General features: G+C 38.2%; 2 protein-coding genes and 1 non-coding gene across 7 annotated transcripts in view; 2 read left to right on the top strand and 1 right to left on the bottom strand.

Annotated features, from left to right (window-relative positions):
* The window catches only part of RAMP2 (receptor activity modifying protein 2), a 147,428-nt gene that overhangs the window by 17,031 nt on the left and 113,727 nt on the right, over nt 1-16,670 (bottom strand). The gene's annotated exons all lie outside the window — the stretch shown is intronic.
* The window catches only part of EZH1 (enhancer of zeste 1 polycomb repressive complex 2 subunit), a 33,291-nt gene that overhangs the window by 4,912 nt on the left and 11,709 nt on the right, over nt 1-16,670 (top strand). For 2 of the 5 annotated variants that reach the window (XM_012743179.3, XM_012743173.3), the window contains exons 2-11: nt 3,315-3,405; nt 4,514-4,641; nt 4,765-4,893; nt 6,807-6,926; nt 8,229-8,349; nt 9,594-9,770; nt 10,633-10,735; nt 11,216-11,379; nt 11,770-11,861; nt 16,227-16,407. In XM_012743179.3, coding sequence (XP_012598633.1) covers nt 4,525-4,641; nt 4,765-4,893; nt 6,807-6,926; nt 8,229-8,349; nt 9,594-9,770; nt 10,633-10,735; nt 11,216-11,379; nt 11,770-11,861; nt 16,227-16,407 — 1,204 coding nt within the window. In that variant the 5' untranslated portion in view covers nt 3,315-3,405; nt 4,514-4,524. The remainder of the gene's footprint in view (nt 1-3,314; nt 3,406-4,513; nt 4,642-4,764; nt 4,894-6,806; nt 6,927-8,228; nt 8,350-9,593; nt 9,771-10,632; nt 10,736-11,215; nt 11,380-11,769; nt 11,862-16,226; nt 16,408-16,670) is intronic. The other 3 variants (XM_012743177.3, XM_012743171.3, XM_012743180.3) reach the window with 2 other exon arrangements.
* LOC142862242 (U6 spliceosomal RNA) lies at nt 8,665-8,772 on the top strand. Its single transcript, XR_012913318.1, has one exon. It is a non-coding gene; the product is annotated as a U6 spliceosomal RNA (small nuclear RNA).

Below are 16,670 nucleotides of genomic sequence, written 5' to 3'. Positions count from 1 at the left end.
TAGATAAATAATTAGAAATTGTATGCCAGGTTGTATGGTAAGTACACATTTAGCTTTGTTTAAAAAATCTGGCAAACTGTTTTCCACAGTGACTATATCATCTTGAATTCCCACCAGCAATGTATGAGGATTCCAGATACTGCACATCCTCACCAACAGTTGGTAGTATTACTCTTTTTTATTTTAGCCATTCTAGTGTGTATGTAATAGTATTCCATTATGATTTTAATTTGCATTTCCCTAATGACAAATGATACTGAGGAACTTTTGGTGTACTTATTTGCCATTCCTGTATTCATGTATGTGTGTGTGTGTGTGTGTGTGTGTGTGTGTGTGTGAAGTGTCTGCAAATTTCTGCCCATTTTTTATTGCCTATTTATCTTATTATTGAGGCATAGAAGTTGCTTTTATATAAAGACTTATTTGCTTATTTTTAAATTTCTTGACCAAAACAGCATATGTTTTATTAGAGTTTATCATCAATGTATAAATGAATGTAGTGAAAGGCTCTTAAGTAGTAGCTAAGTAATTAACTGGAATATAAGTGTTGTTTTGCATGTGTAAGTAACTAAAGACTAGAACTAATGGAAATGTAAAGTATTTTTTGTGTGCCACTCCCTTTGCCTAAGATAAATGAACCCATTTCTCCCAACCTATTCTAGTGAAAGCTGTATTTTGTTTGTTTGCTTTTTTTTTTTAAAGCTTTGATATAATAGTTGTTCGTTAGGGTCCAGCTGCTGTGAGAACCCATCTTTGGCAGTGTTTCAGATGTTTACTTTAATTGTACCTATCTGTTCCACACAGTATGTCTCATCTTCCTCATACATTTTGTGGGGACTGACCAACTGCCAAATAAACTTTTAAGAGACATTGAAGACCCATTAAAAAAATAAATATTGGCTCATAGACACATGAGATTCATATATCATTTTATTTGTAAAAGGAGGAAGTGTGGCTTAGTTTACATTGTGATTGGTTAAAATTCAATGGCATTTTCGTGTATGTGTGTATATTCCTCTGGCCAAATAAAATACTGGAGTAAAATTAGAAATTGTGCCATTAATTATTGAATTACTGTGATGTGTTTACTGTCATCTCTCTTGACAGACTGTAGCAGATCACATTTCAGTTATAACTCTTCCCTTTAATTAAAATATTGGTATTTTTATGTGTCTGTTTCCTCTAAGAAATCTACTCACACACACACATACACACACACACACCCTAGCAGCTGTGGATTATGTTCTATTCCATTACTTGATCTCCATTTTTTAAGTGGATGGAGCAACCTGTTCTAAGCTTACTGTTTCAAAAACAAAAATGAGTTCCAAAAAGGAATGGAAAAGGGATTGCAGTTCAAAACCATTTTTAAAAAGAGGTTGTGATGTCTCACTGAATTGTCATCTATAACATTGGGTCATTTGGGTCTCAGTAAGGGTAGCCTAAGATTTGTGAAGGAGGCAGTTTTGTCCTTGATTTGAAGCATTTTTGTTTTGTTTTGTTTTTTGTATTCAGGAGTGGACTATTATTAAGCTTATTCAGGGCAGAAATTATGTGAGCAACCACTTAATGTTACATGTGAGTGTAGTATATGTTATTAAATACCTAATTTTATCATTCAAAAAGAGTCCCTCTTTTGGTCCCATTCCACAGAGGAATGAGAAGTATTTTAAAGACGTAGGAAGAAGAGAGATCATGCAATTTGGAGGAAAGAAATTCAAGCCTACTTTTTTTTTTTTAACCCAGCATCTTATCACTTTAGGATTCAAATTCTTAGATTTTTGTTGTTGTTTCATTCACCTCCCCAGAGAGATAATATTTAACTCAGGGGAATTCTGTTTTTAATGGCTTGAATCACTTGATTGAGTTAATAATATACAGAGAATCTGCTTCTTTGCTGTTCCTTCCTTTATATGCTCTAACATAGCATTAGATGACTACATTGGTTCTTCAAATGAAATATTCAGGTATATGTCTCCTAAAATCCATGTGCATGAGATGTTATAATCATGATCTGATTGTGGGTGTGTGTGGTAGTGCATTAGATTTTACTGTTTTCTTGATTCTGCCAATCATATATGGGCTGAAACAGGTCATTATAAAATGGTTCTTTAGCCGGGCGCAGTGGCTCACGCCTGTAATCCTAGCACTCTGGGAGGCTGAGGCGGGCGGATTGCTCGAGGTCAGGAGTTCGAAACCAGCCTGAGCAAGAGCGAGACCCCGTCTCTACTATAAATAGAAAGAAATTAATTGGCCAACTAATATATATAGAAAAAATTAGCCAGGCATGGTGGCACATGCCTGTAGTCCCAGCTACTTGGGAGGCTGAGGCAGGAGGATTGCTTGAGCCCAGGAGTTTGAGGTTGCTGTGAGCTAGGCTGACGCCACGGTACTCACTCTAGCCTGGGCAACAAAGTGAGACTCTGTCTCAAAAAAAAAAAAAAAAAAAATGGTTCTTTAGAAGAAATATGATATTCTCCAAAAGAAAAAAAACCTATTGTGTAGGAAATTTAAAAAAAAGAAAAACAAGGTCTGAGTCCAGGTGCAGTGGCTAATACCTGTAATCCTAGCACTTTGGGAGGCTGAGGTGGGAGGATCGCTTGAGGCCAGGAGTTTGAGACTAGGCTGGGCAACGTAGTGAGACCCTGTGTCTACAAAAATTAGCCAGGTATGGTGTCAAATGCTTGTAATATGAGCTACTCAGGAGGCTGAGGCAGGAGGATCCCTTGAGTCCCGGAGTTCAGGACTGCAGTGAGCTATGATTGTGCCATTGTACCCCAGCTTGGGTGACAGAGTGAGACCCTGTCTCAAAAAACAAAACAAAACAAAAAATCGCAACGTCTGCAACTTTAGTTTCTGTGTCACATTTTGGATTTTCATAGCTCCTTATAATATTTTTAACAATTCTAAATGGTAGGTGAAATTAATGGAATGAGTTCTCTAAGAAACCTAAGTAATTAACATAGAGAGAAAGTATCATCTTGTAGATTTTATTGAATTTTCACATGTATTTACTGTTCTTTCTCTAAAATAATTGACAAACCTACTGGAGGAGCCTAGAAATGGGTTCAGAAGGGCATCAGAAACTTGGTAATTGTGAGAATATATTTGTGCACATGACTGGAAGGATAAAATTTAATAAAATAAAGGCCTCTTCCCAAATGGCCTAAAGTATTATTGAGACCTGACTTACATGTAAAAATAATGGTAGCAGAGAGTTTTCCTGGTTCTGGGGGAGAATCCTACTGAGGGTATCAGAGTCTAAATATACTGTGCTGACTTAATAAAACCACTGTCTATTCTCTTTTGAAAAGCTGAACCTTTGTTTAGCCTTTGTGTCTTGCCATTTTTCTGAAGAACAGAGACACATCATAAAACCCAGCACTTCCCATTGCATTCTATGAGGTAGGTACGGTGTATTACAATAATACTAATTTAAAACTTTCAACCTTAATTCAAATGCCAAAGAAAAATTGATTTGCAGTGTTGTCTATTTCCATATGTCTTGTTGCTGACTTGGAAATGAGATTATGCTGTTGTCATATCCTACTTTTATTGCTAGGTATGTAGTAGGCAATTTGGCAGATGTGGTTTTATAATGTGGTCAGGTCTTTCCATGAAGTTCTTGGATATAAACTTGGTTCTTACCGACCCTTGTCTTATTCAAAGTAGTGAGCAGGCATCCATATTTCTAAGTAATTCACATTCCTAATATCTATGTGAAAACTTTTTTTTTTTAGATAGAGTCTCACTCTGTTGCCCGGGCTACAGTGCCATGGCATCAGCCTAGCTCACAGCAACCTCAAACTCCTGTGCTCAAGCAATCCTTCTGTCTTAGCCTCTCGAGTAGCTGGGACTACAGGCATTCACTACCATGCCTGGCTAATTTTTTCTATATATATTTTTAGTTGTCCATCTAATTTCTTTTTATTTTTAGTAGAGACGGGGTCTTGCTCTTGCTCAGGCTGGTTTTGAACTCCTGACCTTGAGCGATCTGCCCGCCTCAGCCTCCCAGAGTGCTAGGGTTATAGGCGTGAGCCACCTCGCCCAGCCTTGAAAATTTCTTGAGTGCTAAATTTAAAGTGAGATACTTAGAGAACAGAGGCTAAGCTTTTTTAAAATTTAATTTAATTTAATTTTTATATAGGCAGGGTCTCGTTCTGTCATTGAGGCTGAAGTGCAGTGGCATGGCATGATCATAGCTCACTGCAACCTCAAACTGCTGGGCTCAAGTGATCTTCTGTCTCAGTTTCCTGAGCAGCTAGGGCTACCGGTGCACACCACCACAGCTGGCTGGTTTAGCTTTTTGATAATCAGACCAGAAATTGCTGATGTGAAATCTTGTTTTAATTGAAACTTTTTATTGAACTCATACATTTGGGTTCTTTAAATTTATGTTTTAATGAGTAAATTTAATGGGAATGAAAGTATAAATTGACCCAATTTTTTTGGATTTGAGGAGTGCTTCATTTCCAGGCAATAAAATGCTATTTCTTATCTCTTTCTGTCTTAGATTACAACAAGATGGATATACCAAATCCTCCAACTTCCAAATGTATCACTTATTGGAAAAGAAAAGTGAAATCTGAATATATGCGACTTCGACAACTTAAACGGCTTCAGGCAAATATGGGCGCCAAGGTAAAAAATAATTCCCAAGTGAAGGGTTATATATTTCAATATATTGATGCAATGTCAGGGGTTGAAATTTTTATTTCAACTCTTATTTTGAAATCTTAACCATCTTTTCCTTGGCTTTGCTAGGCTCTGTATGTGGCAAATTTTGCAAAGGTTCAAGAAAAAACCCAAATCCTCAATGAAGAATGGAAGAAGCTTCGTGTCCAACCTGTACAGCTGATGAAGCCTGTGAGTGGGCATCCTTTTCTCAAAAAGGTATTTCTGAGTGTCTAAGTTCAGCCTCCCTGTCTTCCATGGGCTTACGGTTTTTTTGCATTTGTAACCTGTTAGAAAAAAGTAAGGATAATGGATATGGCTACTATAGTCAACTTTGAATAATTATAATAGTAAATCTGTAGCTTTAAGAACAACCTTTTAACCTATTGTTCTCTGAGTTTTTCATAGGAAAACAAGGCATTTACTGTCTACTTCCCTGGGCTCTGTGTCCAAGCTTTAAAGAAACCTTTTTGTGTGCCTTCTTTAGTTCCTCACATACTTTTTGTTTTGTTTTGTTTTGTTTTTTGAGTGTTTTTTGGAGATAGGTCTTGCTTTTTTGCCCAGGCTGGAGTGCAGTGATGTCATCATAGCTCACTGCAGCCTCCAACTCCTGGGCTGAGGCAATCCTCCTGCCCCAGCCTCCTGAATAGCTGGGACCACAGGTATGTGACACCATGCCTGGCTAATTTCCTCAAGTATTTTAATATTGACAAAGGAGTTCACTGGGTAATGGACAGGACTATATTGATCAAAGGGACATCCCTTATTGTAAATTTTAAAAGTACATTCTAGGCTGATTCAGAGGTAGTGTCTTTGCGTATAGATCCTCATTCTACTCTTTTCCCACTCTTTCACTGCTGTACTTGAGTAGTCTTAAAAGAATAAAATAAAAATAAAATTAAAAAAATAAGTAAAAGAGCATTCTAGTTTCTTAAAGAGATAATATTTTTAAAACATAAAAAGCAGATAGTGTATTGAGAGCAATTATCTTTCCCAAAGTAGAATAGAACTTCTATACCACTTTGCTTCCCCCTGTACTGTTCCCATTGCCTGTGCAGCTGACTTGATGTCCCCTGTCATAAAGCTTAAGTCTTTAGGAAAACTTCCTCATCTTCATCCTCATCTCTTAGGACAGGACTTTCAGAAGCCCTTTACTGCTATGTAAACACTCCCAGGAGACCAGCAGTTTTAGTTGAAATAAACGTCAGTTGAGTATAGGGAGCACTGCACTGGACTCTGTAGAGGATACAGAAATGCATAAGAGAAAGTTCCTGCCAGACATGGTGGCTCTTGCATGTAGTCCCAATTATTTAGGAGGCTGAGGCAGGAGGATCACCAGAGGCCAGGAGTTTGGGCCCAGGCTGGATAATATAGAGAGACCCTGTCTCTTAAAAAAAAATGTCTTGGCCGGGCGCGGTGGCTCACGCCTGTAATCCTAGCACTCTGGGAGGCCGAGGCGGGCAGATTGCTCAAGGTCAGGAGTTCGAAACCACCCTGAGCAAGAGCAAGACCCCATCTCTACTATAAATAGAAACATATTAATTGGCCAACTAACATATATATAGAAAAAAAAATTAGCCGGGCATGGTGGCGCATGCCTGTAGTCCCAGCTACTTGGGAGGCTGAGGCAGGAGGATTGCTTGAGCCCAGGAGTTAGTTTGAGGTTGCTGTGAGCGAGGCTGACGCCACAGCACTCACTCTAGCCTGGGCAACAAAGCGAGACTCTGTCTCAAAAAAAAAAAAAAAAAATGTCTTGATGATAGATCAGATCAGTATTTTCTAGACTTGTACTTTTAAAAATCTGGCTGGGTGTGGTGGTTTACACCTATAATCTCAACATGTTGGGAGGCCAAGGCGGGAGAATCGCTTGAGGCCAGGAATTTGAGACCAGGGTAGGCAACATAGCAAGACCCCCATCTAATAAAAAATAAAAGAGAAAGAAAGAGACAATTCCTACTTTCCACAGGTTTACAGTCTAGGGTTTCCTTTTAGGAGCTGATGTTAACAAAAACCCTCACCTTGTTAATTTATAAGAGTAAGAAGGCTACTGGCAACATTTTGGAAGGAAACTGCAACTGTCTTTTGGATTGTGTATCTTCCTTTCCCTCTCCATGTCATCATTTGTATTTCAGTGTACCATAGAGAGTATTTTCCCAGGATTTTCAAGCCAACATATGCTAATGAGGTCTCTGAACACAGTTGCATTGGTCCCCATTATGTATTCCTGGTCTCCTCTCCAGCAGAACTTCATGGTATGTACTAAAAGCACTTATATTTATATGCCAGAGCTCCTCAGAGGGTAAAGATTGGCAGAGTACTTAACAAAGCTTGGCCATGCAGGGCAGAATCATATTTTAATTTACTTACTCTAAAAAATACATATTGCAATCTGTTCTAACTTGTTCGATTTTGTGCTCTCTGAAGTATACTGCTGAATTGGTGTTGGTTCTTTTTTGAATGAATGAGATTGGGCAAAACTCTAATTTTCTCTTACTACCTTGGCTCAATTTTGTAACATTATGTACAGTTAAAAGCAGGCTAAATCAGACACATGAGGCTTAAGCAGGTTCTCAGCTCCCTGAGGATGGAGCAATCCTTTCTGAATTCTCCAAAGGCAAGATGCTGTGAAAACAACTGCGATAACAGACGTGTACATGGGTACTCAGTCGTTTTATCTAGGCCTTTGTGCTGACTCCTGCTAGCATCATTTGTGGTTCTGATAATCATCCTCTCTGAAAACTGCCATTGCTTATCATTTGCCTGGTGACAGATAGCAATACTGCTGATTAGAATAGGGTACATGCTTACATAAGGGAATCATCTCTTAGAATAAAACTTTGAAATAATTTTACTTGATACTTGGGGGATTTTAGAATTACTGTATTCTCTGCTGGGCACTCCCCATCGTAAAAAAAAAAAAAAAAATCCTTTAGTGTCATTTACTGCCAGAAAATATCTTGTGATTGACTGTAGGTAACCACTGAGTATGACTAGCATGAGTTGTAATCATAATTTTTTTATTAATGGGGAGTCTTAAGTCTATTTTGTAGAATACCCATACATTTTATGGTTGCCCAGTTTATTTTCTAGTTATATTGCAGGTCATAATCTTGGAGGCCTTCATTTTCATTTATCTGTCTCTCTACTTATGAAAACAATTAGAATTAAAGACTTTTTACACTGTTGTTTGGGTGATATTTGTACCTATTTCACAAAGATGTTTAGTGGATAAAATGAGATAATAGATGGAAGCATTGTAAAGAGTAAATGTACTATCAAATTCTACGTGTTGGTAGAAATATTGTTAGTATCAAACTAAAAATTTGGTAGTTAATATCATCACCTAAACTGACTTTTTCTCTAAGAGTAGCATTGCCCCTTCCATTTGAGGTTTCCTTAAAATGGCCAGTTTTTAAAAATGCTGGAAACTCTGTGACCAAAAGCACTTTCAGGAGACTCAAGAAGTAAAAAAAGCTCAGCAAAGTTTCCATTAAACAGGAAAGGGGAGATGCATAGTGGCTTCATGGAATGAATCATATCTGGTTTGATTTCAGGTAGAAGATGAGACAGTTTTATGCAATATTCCCTACATGGGAGATGAAGTGAAAGAAGAAGATGAGACTTTTATTGAGGAGCTGATCAATAACTACGATGGGAAAGTCCACGGTGAAGAAGGTGGTAGTGCCAAGCTCTCTGGGAGAACTTTGTTAGCATAGTGCCTCTTTAATACCTCATAGCCTTGCTTATGTTCTGCCCCATGGGGTACTCACTGAAGACTATTTTAATGTCATCACATGGCTGGGAGTTAAAATTTTATATTAAAAATACCCCAATTAAATTTTAAAAGGAGTCAGGTCATAAAAGGATTATACAGTAATCAGTTGCTGGAGAGAAAATTCACTGTACAAATAAGTGTAATCATAGGAGTTTTCCGTAAGCCTATCTAAGGTCATTTTGTTCTTCGCTAGCCTTTCTCTAAGAATGGCAATAGTGCTCGCTTCGGCAGCACATATACTAAAAATTGGAACGATACAGAGAAGATTAGCATGGCCCCTGCGCAAGGATGACACGCAAATTCGTGAAGCGTTCCATATTTTTTTAAAAAAAAAAAAAAAAAAAGAATGGCAATAAACATAACATCCCTGTCTTACTTCTTTGATCCAAGCATTATCCCCTGGATCTCACAGAAGTTGGTTTTAATATCCTGGATTTCCTAAAAGCAAATCATTTGGATTTAATTGTAATTCTAGAAAAGGCTACCAGTGTATAAGAAGTGGGAAGAGGAGGAGAGCCTCCCCCTGGATTTGCAAACCAATAGCCCCACCTGCTCTTTTAATGATTGTGGATGCTGTTGAAATTCATTATTTATCCGCAGCACCCTCTAGTGTTCAAAGCCTTCTCATAAATTGCAATGTAGCCCCATAAAGTATGATTATAGGAAAAAAATGCTCTTTTGATTTAGAGAAGTCACTACTGACCCATCAGCAGCAAAACTAAGTGAAGTTTTATTCTTTCTCTGTCCTACTTGTGATTTTTTTTCTACTTGTGATTGTTTGCACACTTTTGTGAGATTTTGAACCATAAATATGTTAATAGGACTACATACTTTTGTGAGGTTTTGAACTATTAATATAAGTATAGGTCTGTACACTTTTGTGAGATGTTGAACCATAAATACAAAATTGACCTGTGACTGAGGACGTGAAGTACCCAACAAGAAGAAAGCCTCTAACTGGATTCCATACTCTAGGGAAGTGTTAAGGTGTGAGAGCTAATCAAATTATTTTAATTCCTTGATTGTCCATATAAAAATGGACATGTTACCTATATAGGCTGCGGGTGAATATAAGAAATCGGACTAGGAGAACTAATGGAATATGAAGCGATCTCTGCTCATCCTTGTAATCCCCATGTTTCAGAGATGATTCCTGGATCTGTCCTGATTAGTGATGCTGTTTTCCTGGAGTTGGTAGATGCCCTGAATCAGTACTCAGATGAGGAGGAGGAAGGGCACAATGATACCTCAGATGGAAAGCAGGATGACAGCAAAGAAGATCTGCCAGTAACAAGAAAGAGAAAACGACATGCAATTGAAGGTACGTAGCACTGCTTCCTTACTCTATTCTGAAAGTGACAAGGATAGGGAAGACAGGAAAACTGGAAAGGTTTATTGCTTATTAAAGGCTATTGGTGCTTCTCATTCATCCACTTAAAATGGGAAAACTTTATTATTAACTGATAGCTTAAGATAGCTGTGACTTAGTTGAATGAGAAAGTAGAAGAGCATATAGAATAATCATTGTGATTCATTTCTAATTATAAAAGTAGTATGTTTGGAAAACATACAAAGTTATAAAAAAGAAAATAAAATTATCCTATAATCCTACTACCTAGGAATAACCAGCATTAATATATACTTCTAGATTTAAAATTTGTACATATAAAAATCAATATGTTTATATATGTTATATGAAGTTGGGATCATACCAATTTTTATATATATATAATTTTAAGTCCCTTTTATTTAATCATATCATGAATATTTTGTGTCATTAATAATTAATAGTTAATCATTTAATTATATTATATGTCCAGGAATATAATGTCTCTGTCTCATGATCACATAGTTACAGTATCAGTCTTGTTCTTCTGTATCCACAGTATGATAGGATTCTTCTGTGTTCAGATCTCTCCATGAAAACTCCTCTTTTCACCTCCAGATGCTAACTGGGACTATGGATTTTGTTGTTAATATGTAGACAACTCTGACTTCCTTATTTACTGGTAGCCTATATGAGATAAATCCAGGTAGCACTGATCTTTATATATCTCCAAACAAAGCAGCTCTAATTCAAAATGCTATGACAAAGGGGAAAAAAGAACAGCTTTGTTTGCATGTTCTGATAATCACACTCAGGGGTTTTTTGTTGTTGTTTGTTTTTGTCATTTCCAATTCAGGTAACAAAAAGAGTTCCAAAAAACAGTTCCCAAATGACATGATCTTCAGTGCAATTGCCTCTATGTTCCCTGAGAATGGAGTCCCAGATGACATGAAGGAGAGGTAGGGAAAATTGTGCCCATATACAGAGTGCTTGGACAAAACTTTTATTCAAGCCTATTTTTTGGTTAGTAAAAAGCCTTGTTTATGGTAAGTGCATTATGATTTGCCTGCAGTTTGATTATTTCTTGCTTACTCACTGACATCTAAATATCCTTTACTATATTAGGGATCATTGTATACTAGCTTTTTAGTAAGTCTGGGCAGAGAACTTTTACTCTGCCATTTTTCTGGGGAGTTACTCCAGCACCGTGCTTATCAAATCTTTCCCTCCCCTTACTTTCTGACATATACCCAGCCCGGTATAATTATTAATACAACGATGTACCATTTAGTTATACACTCTTCCTTCATCAATCAGATCCATGAAAAATCCCATCCTCCCCTGGCCAACTGTACCTGGATGACTGTCAGTACCCAAACTGTAGTTCCTCAGTGGAGACATTGCTTTGGAGGAACTTTTATCTCTTTTTTCTTAAATAGGTATCGAGAGCTAACAGAGATGTCAGACCCCAATGCACTTCCCCCTCAGTGCACACCCAACATCGATGGTCCCAATGCCAAGTCTGTGCAGCGGGAGCAGTCTCTGCACTCCTTCCACACACTTTTTTGCCGGCGCTGCTTTAAATACGACTGCTTCCTTCACCGTGAGTGGGGCTACTCTGTTTGGAATGCTCTCTTCTCTTCCATCCCCAGCCACCATTTCCTTCTCTTTGTTCTAATTTATCATACAGAGTTCCTGGCTTCTGATGTGATGATGGTTTTACAAAGGGCCAATTCTATTTTCATTTGTTCAATTATAGTGCAACATGCTTTGCATGATAGGGACAGAGTAACCAGCAACATGACTGTCCCTCAGTACCTCCTAGCTTTGAAAGGATTGTGTCGATGTCAGAAATGACTGCATTTTGTGTACCTTGATGGTAGCTATTTATATTGAATTCTATCTCCTGCAGTAGTTCCCTAATTTGATTTTGTTCCTCCCCATCCTGTCAAGTGAATAGACTGTTGGAAACAGGACAGTTTTTGTTTTCCAGCTTTTCATGCCACCCCTAATGTTTATAAACGTAAGAACAAAGAAATCAAGATTGAACCAGAACCATGTGGCACAGACTGCTTCCTTTTGCTGGTACGTTCTTAAACTGTTGTGGCATTGTGAACTTTTTTGAAAATTGAGCAGGAAATGGTTCTTGGGCTTTCTGCCCCTGGGAACACAAACCAAGTGAGCCAGTACATAGTACTCCAGAGGTCATAGAGCCCGAATAAAACATGCCTTCTGCTCTCAAGGAGCTCCTCAGACACAATAGAACTATGAAGTTAGTCTAATGGAGTGTAATTTGAAGAGCATTAAAGGCTTTCCTCCTCTAAATATCATCTGCTTAGATTTCAGAGTCTGAAACTGTACTGTTAGAAATGCAGCAGAGTGTATGTGTGTGTTGGGGGGGTACGTACTCAATTTTCTTAGCTGTCTTCCATTAAATGCATATAACCAGGGGTCCCCAACCTATGGTGAGTTGTATAATTATTTCATTATGTATTACAATGTAATAATAGAAATAAAGTACACAATAAATGTAATACATCCCCCCGCTCCCTGGTCTGTGGAAAAATTGTCTTCCATGCAAATGGTCCCTGGTGCCAAAAAGGTTGGGGACCACTGCTGATATAACTGTAAAAGGAATAGCACATGAAGATGCTGCTGACTTATTGTGATCAACCAGATGGACCCTTCCCTGATGGACAGACCTTATGTGGCAGCATAGATTGTCCTGAATACCTTTGAGGAGGCAGTATACAGAGAGCTAGAAGGTAATAGGTCAGTTGGACTTGACAAAGACATGATTGGGCTTTCTACACAATCAGATGAGCTTTGGTAAAGAATAAAACACCTTGGCCAGGCATGGTGGCTCATGCCTGTAATCCTAGCACTCTGGGAGGCCAAGGCGGGCAGATTGTTTGAGCTCAGGAGTTCAAGACCAGTCTGAGCAAGGGTGAGACCCCGTCTCTACTAAAAATAGAAAAAAAAAATTAGCTGGACAACTAAAAATATATAGAAAAAATTAGCCAGGCATACTGGCTCATGCCTGTAGTCCCAGCCACTTAGGAGACTGAGGCAGGAGGATCGCTTGAGCCCAGGAATTTGAGGTTGCTGTGAGCTAGGCCGATGCCACAGCACTCTAGCCCGGGCAACAGAGGGCGACTCTGTCTTAAAAAAAAAGAATAAAGCACCTTGATAAAATTTCTGACACTGATTAAAATTAGATTATACAGCCAATTACCTTTGTAACCATCTTTAGAAGGAAAGATGGTCAAGTGCTATTGGGTACACATTTGGAAAATGGGCCATATGGTAATAGAAAAAGAATAAATAGTAAAACAGACTTTATCCAACTGATTTTTTCCCTAACATGTATTGACTCCTTCCTATATGCCAAGTACCATGCCAGGCCCTTAGCATACCTTGTCTTACCCAAAGTTTGTTAATAAGTCTGTAGTGTGGCAACAGTGAAATTCAAGCCTTGGGCTAACTCCATAGTCCATGTTTTTCTCATTACTCCATGTTTTTTTTAATTACACCATGTTACTTCAACATGCCAGCATTTGTATGTCAGAAGGACATTCTCCTCACAGTAGTCATGCTGGGACCCTGTGCATGTGTTCCAGGGATGCTGCCAGTGCTCAAAATGTGTGTGTATGTAACAGAGATATATATGCACAGCTTTTCTTTTATTACTTTTTAGATAGGAGTACATATTTAAATGTAATGCTGAACTGTTTTTCCCAACTGTTTATTATTTATTTATTTATTTTGAGTCAGAGTCTCACTCTGTTGCCTGGGCTAGCATGCTGTGGCATCAGTGTAGCTCACAGCAACCTCAAACTCCTGGGTTCAAGCAATCCTCCTGCCTCAGCCTCCCGAGTAGCTGGGACTACAGAGAAGCATCAGCATGCCCAGCTAATTTTATATATATATATATATATATATATATATATATATATATATATATAAATAGAGACAGAGTAAGACCCTGTCTCTATTTAAAAAAATAGAAAGAAATTAGCTGGATAACTAAATATATATATATATATAGTTATCCAGCTAATTTATATATATATATATATTTAGTTTTATATATATATATTTAGTTATCCAGCTAATTTATATATATATATATATATATATATATATATATATATTTAGTTATCCAGCTAATTTCTTTCTATTTTTTTAAATAGAGACAGGGTCTTAACTCTTGCTCAGGCTGGTCCCGAACTCCTGAGCTCAAACTCCTGAGCTCCTTGGCCTCCCACAATGCTAGGATTACAGGCCACCCACCCGGCCCCCAACTGTTTATTAAGAATATTTTCAATCATGTGGAGAAGTTGAAAGATAACTGTTTCCTGGATTTGATAACATTTTTTCCCATATTTGTTCTACCCATGTATTTGTGTATGTGTATCTTTTGCTGAGCCACTTGAAAATAAGTTGCAGACATTCTGATGTTTATTTGCTAACTATTTCAGCATGCATCTCCTCAAAGTACAGTCTCTTATATAACCACATTATTACACCTAAGAAAATAAACAAGAATTTTCTAATATCTTCTACTATCCATTCTATATTTAATTCTTTTCAGCTGTTCCAAAAATAGCTGTTTTTGTGTTTTGGTTTGTTTCTTGTTTTTTGTTTTTTTTGAGACAAGGTGTCACTCTGCCACTGGGCTACAGTGCCTTGTTATCATCATAGCTCATAGCAACCTCAAACTCCTGAGCTCAAGTGATCTTCCTACCTCTGCCTCCCAAGTAGCTGGGACTACAGGCACAGCCACCATGGCCAGCTAATTTTTTAATTTTTTTATAGAGACAGGGTCTTATGATGGTGCTCAGGTTGTTCTCAAACTCTGAGCCTCAAATAGTCCTCTCAGCTTGGCCTCCCAACGTGCTAGGATTACAGGTGTGAGCCACCGCAGCTGGCCATGTTTTTTGTGATTTTTTTTCAAGCCCAGATCATCCAGTTAGACATCATATTTGGTTATTATGTCTTTTTACTGTTTTTTTTTGTTTGTTTTTTTTTTTTTGAGACAGTCTCGCTTTGTTGCCCAGGCTAGAGTGAGTGTCAAGGCGTCAGCCTAACTCACAGCAACCTCAAACTCCTGGGTTCAAGCGATCCTCCTGCCTCAGCCTCCCGAGTAGCTGGGACTACAGGCATGCGCCACCATGCCCGGCTAATTTTTTCTATATATATTAGTTGGCCAATTAATTTCTTTCTATTTATAGTAGAGACGGGGTCTCACTCTTGCTCAGGTTGGTCTTGAACTCCTGAGCTCAAACGATCCTCCCGCCTCGGCCTCCTAGAGAGCTAGGATTACAGACGTGAGCCACCACACCCGGCCTCTTTTTACTGTTTTTAAATCTCAAATAATTTCATCACTTTTTGTTTCCTTTTTAAAAGTTCCAAGCTGGTTGTCTCATAGGATGACCCATGTTCTAGGTTTGTCTGTTGTTTTCTCATGGTGTCATTCAACTTATTTCTCTATCCTCTATTTCCTATAACCTAGAAATTAGCTGTGAAGGCTTGATTTTATTTATGTTAAATGTTTTAGGTAAGAATACTTTAAATGGTGCTGTGTACTTTATACTGTAGCACAGGCACATAATATCAGATTCAATTAATTTTTTTAAATTTTAGATTGAATTTCAAAACTTCTCTTTTGGAATTTCCTTTAGGCCCTACAGTATATTATTCTGAATATCCTTAGTGGTGGTAAACCCTTATTTTTTTACAAATAGATGTAGTTTTCAGAGACAGCTAGAAGTCTTTGGGAACCAAGTCTGTTGAGACGATATTTGTGATTAAGCTGAGTGATAGTTATTTGATATAAAAAAAAAAAAAGCATAGCTATAATAATGAAACAGTATTCTTCAAATTTGGGAGGAAGTTTTAAAATTAAGCAGTAATTTTGTACACATCTAAGGATTGCACATTTTATCATTGAAACAGAGGCAGCATGGTAGAATGGAAAGAGAAGTGGCCTGGGGACAAAGAACCCTTGATTCCTGTGCCAGGTCTGGAACTATTAGCTGTATACTCACTCTCAAGCTGGACTGGAACCCTCTCTGAACCTCCTTTTGTCATCTTCAGGAAAACATGTTCTCCAATACTAAATGGCTAGCATGCAAATAAATTTTAGATACAATTCACTGGAAAATTGAAGACATACAGATGCATAGGTTATATCTTTTTCAAGATTACAGGACAACTCTTTTGTGAAACAGCGTATGTTTGTAAGTTTTAGGATGTGTGTTTAGGATGTTTGTAAGTTTTAGGATGTCATTATTACGTGACCACACTTATTTGGCAGAGAACAATAATAAAAAAGCCCATCTTTGCACATAAGTGCAGATGTTGAGGAAAATGAAGGTTTGTGCTGATGGGATCGGTGTGGTGGCTGTGGGCCTGCTCCTAGTCCTGTCTGTAATGTGCCCACTGCAGGAAGGAGCAAAGGAGTATGCCATGCTCCACAACCCCCGCTCCAAGTGCTCTGGTCGTCGCCGGAGAAGACACCATGTGGTCAGTGCTTCTTGCTCCAACACTTCAGCCTCTGCTGTGGCTGAGACTAAAGAAGGGGACAGTGACCGGGACACAGGCAATGACTGGGCATCCAGTTCTTCAGGTACAGTGAACAGAAAATGAAGATCTTTTCTTTCCATGCAAGGACTCTGGTAAACCCAGGCTTCAGACCCTGACACTTGACATTACTACCTTTTTAAAATTGTTAATTCTGGCCAGGTGCAGCGGCTCATGCCTATAATCCTAGCACTTTGGGAGGCTGAGGCGAGAGGATCACTTGAGGCCAGGAGTTCAAGACCAGCCTGAGCAAGAGTGAGACCTCATCTCTACAAAAAATACAAAAGTTAGCTAGGTGTAGTGCCGTAC

The sequence above is a fragment of the Microcebus murinus genome, chromosome 18 (assembly GCF_040939455.1).
Source record: "Microcebus murinus isolate Inina chromosome 18, M.murinus_Inina_mat1.0, whole genome shotgun sequence".
NCBI lineage: Eukaryota > Metazoa > Chordata > Mammalia > Primates > Cheirogaleidae > Microcebus > Microcebus murinus.
Note: the sequence above shows the minus strand (reverse complement) of the source record. Positions and strands in the feature narration are given on the sequence as shown.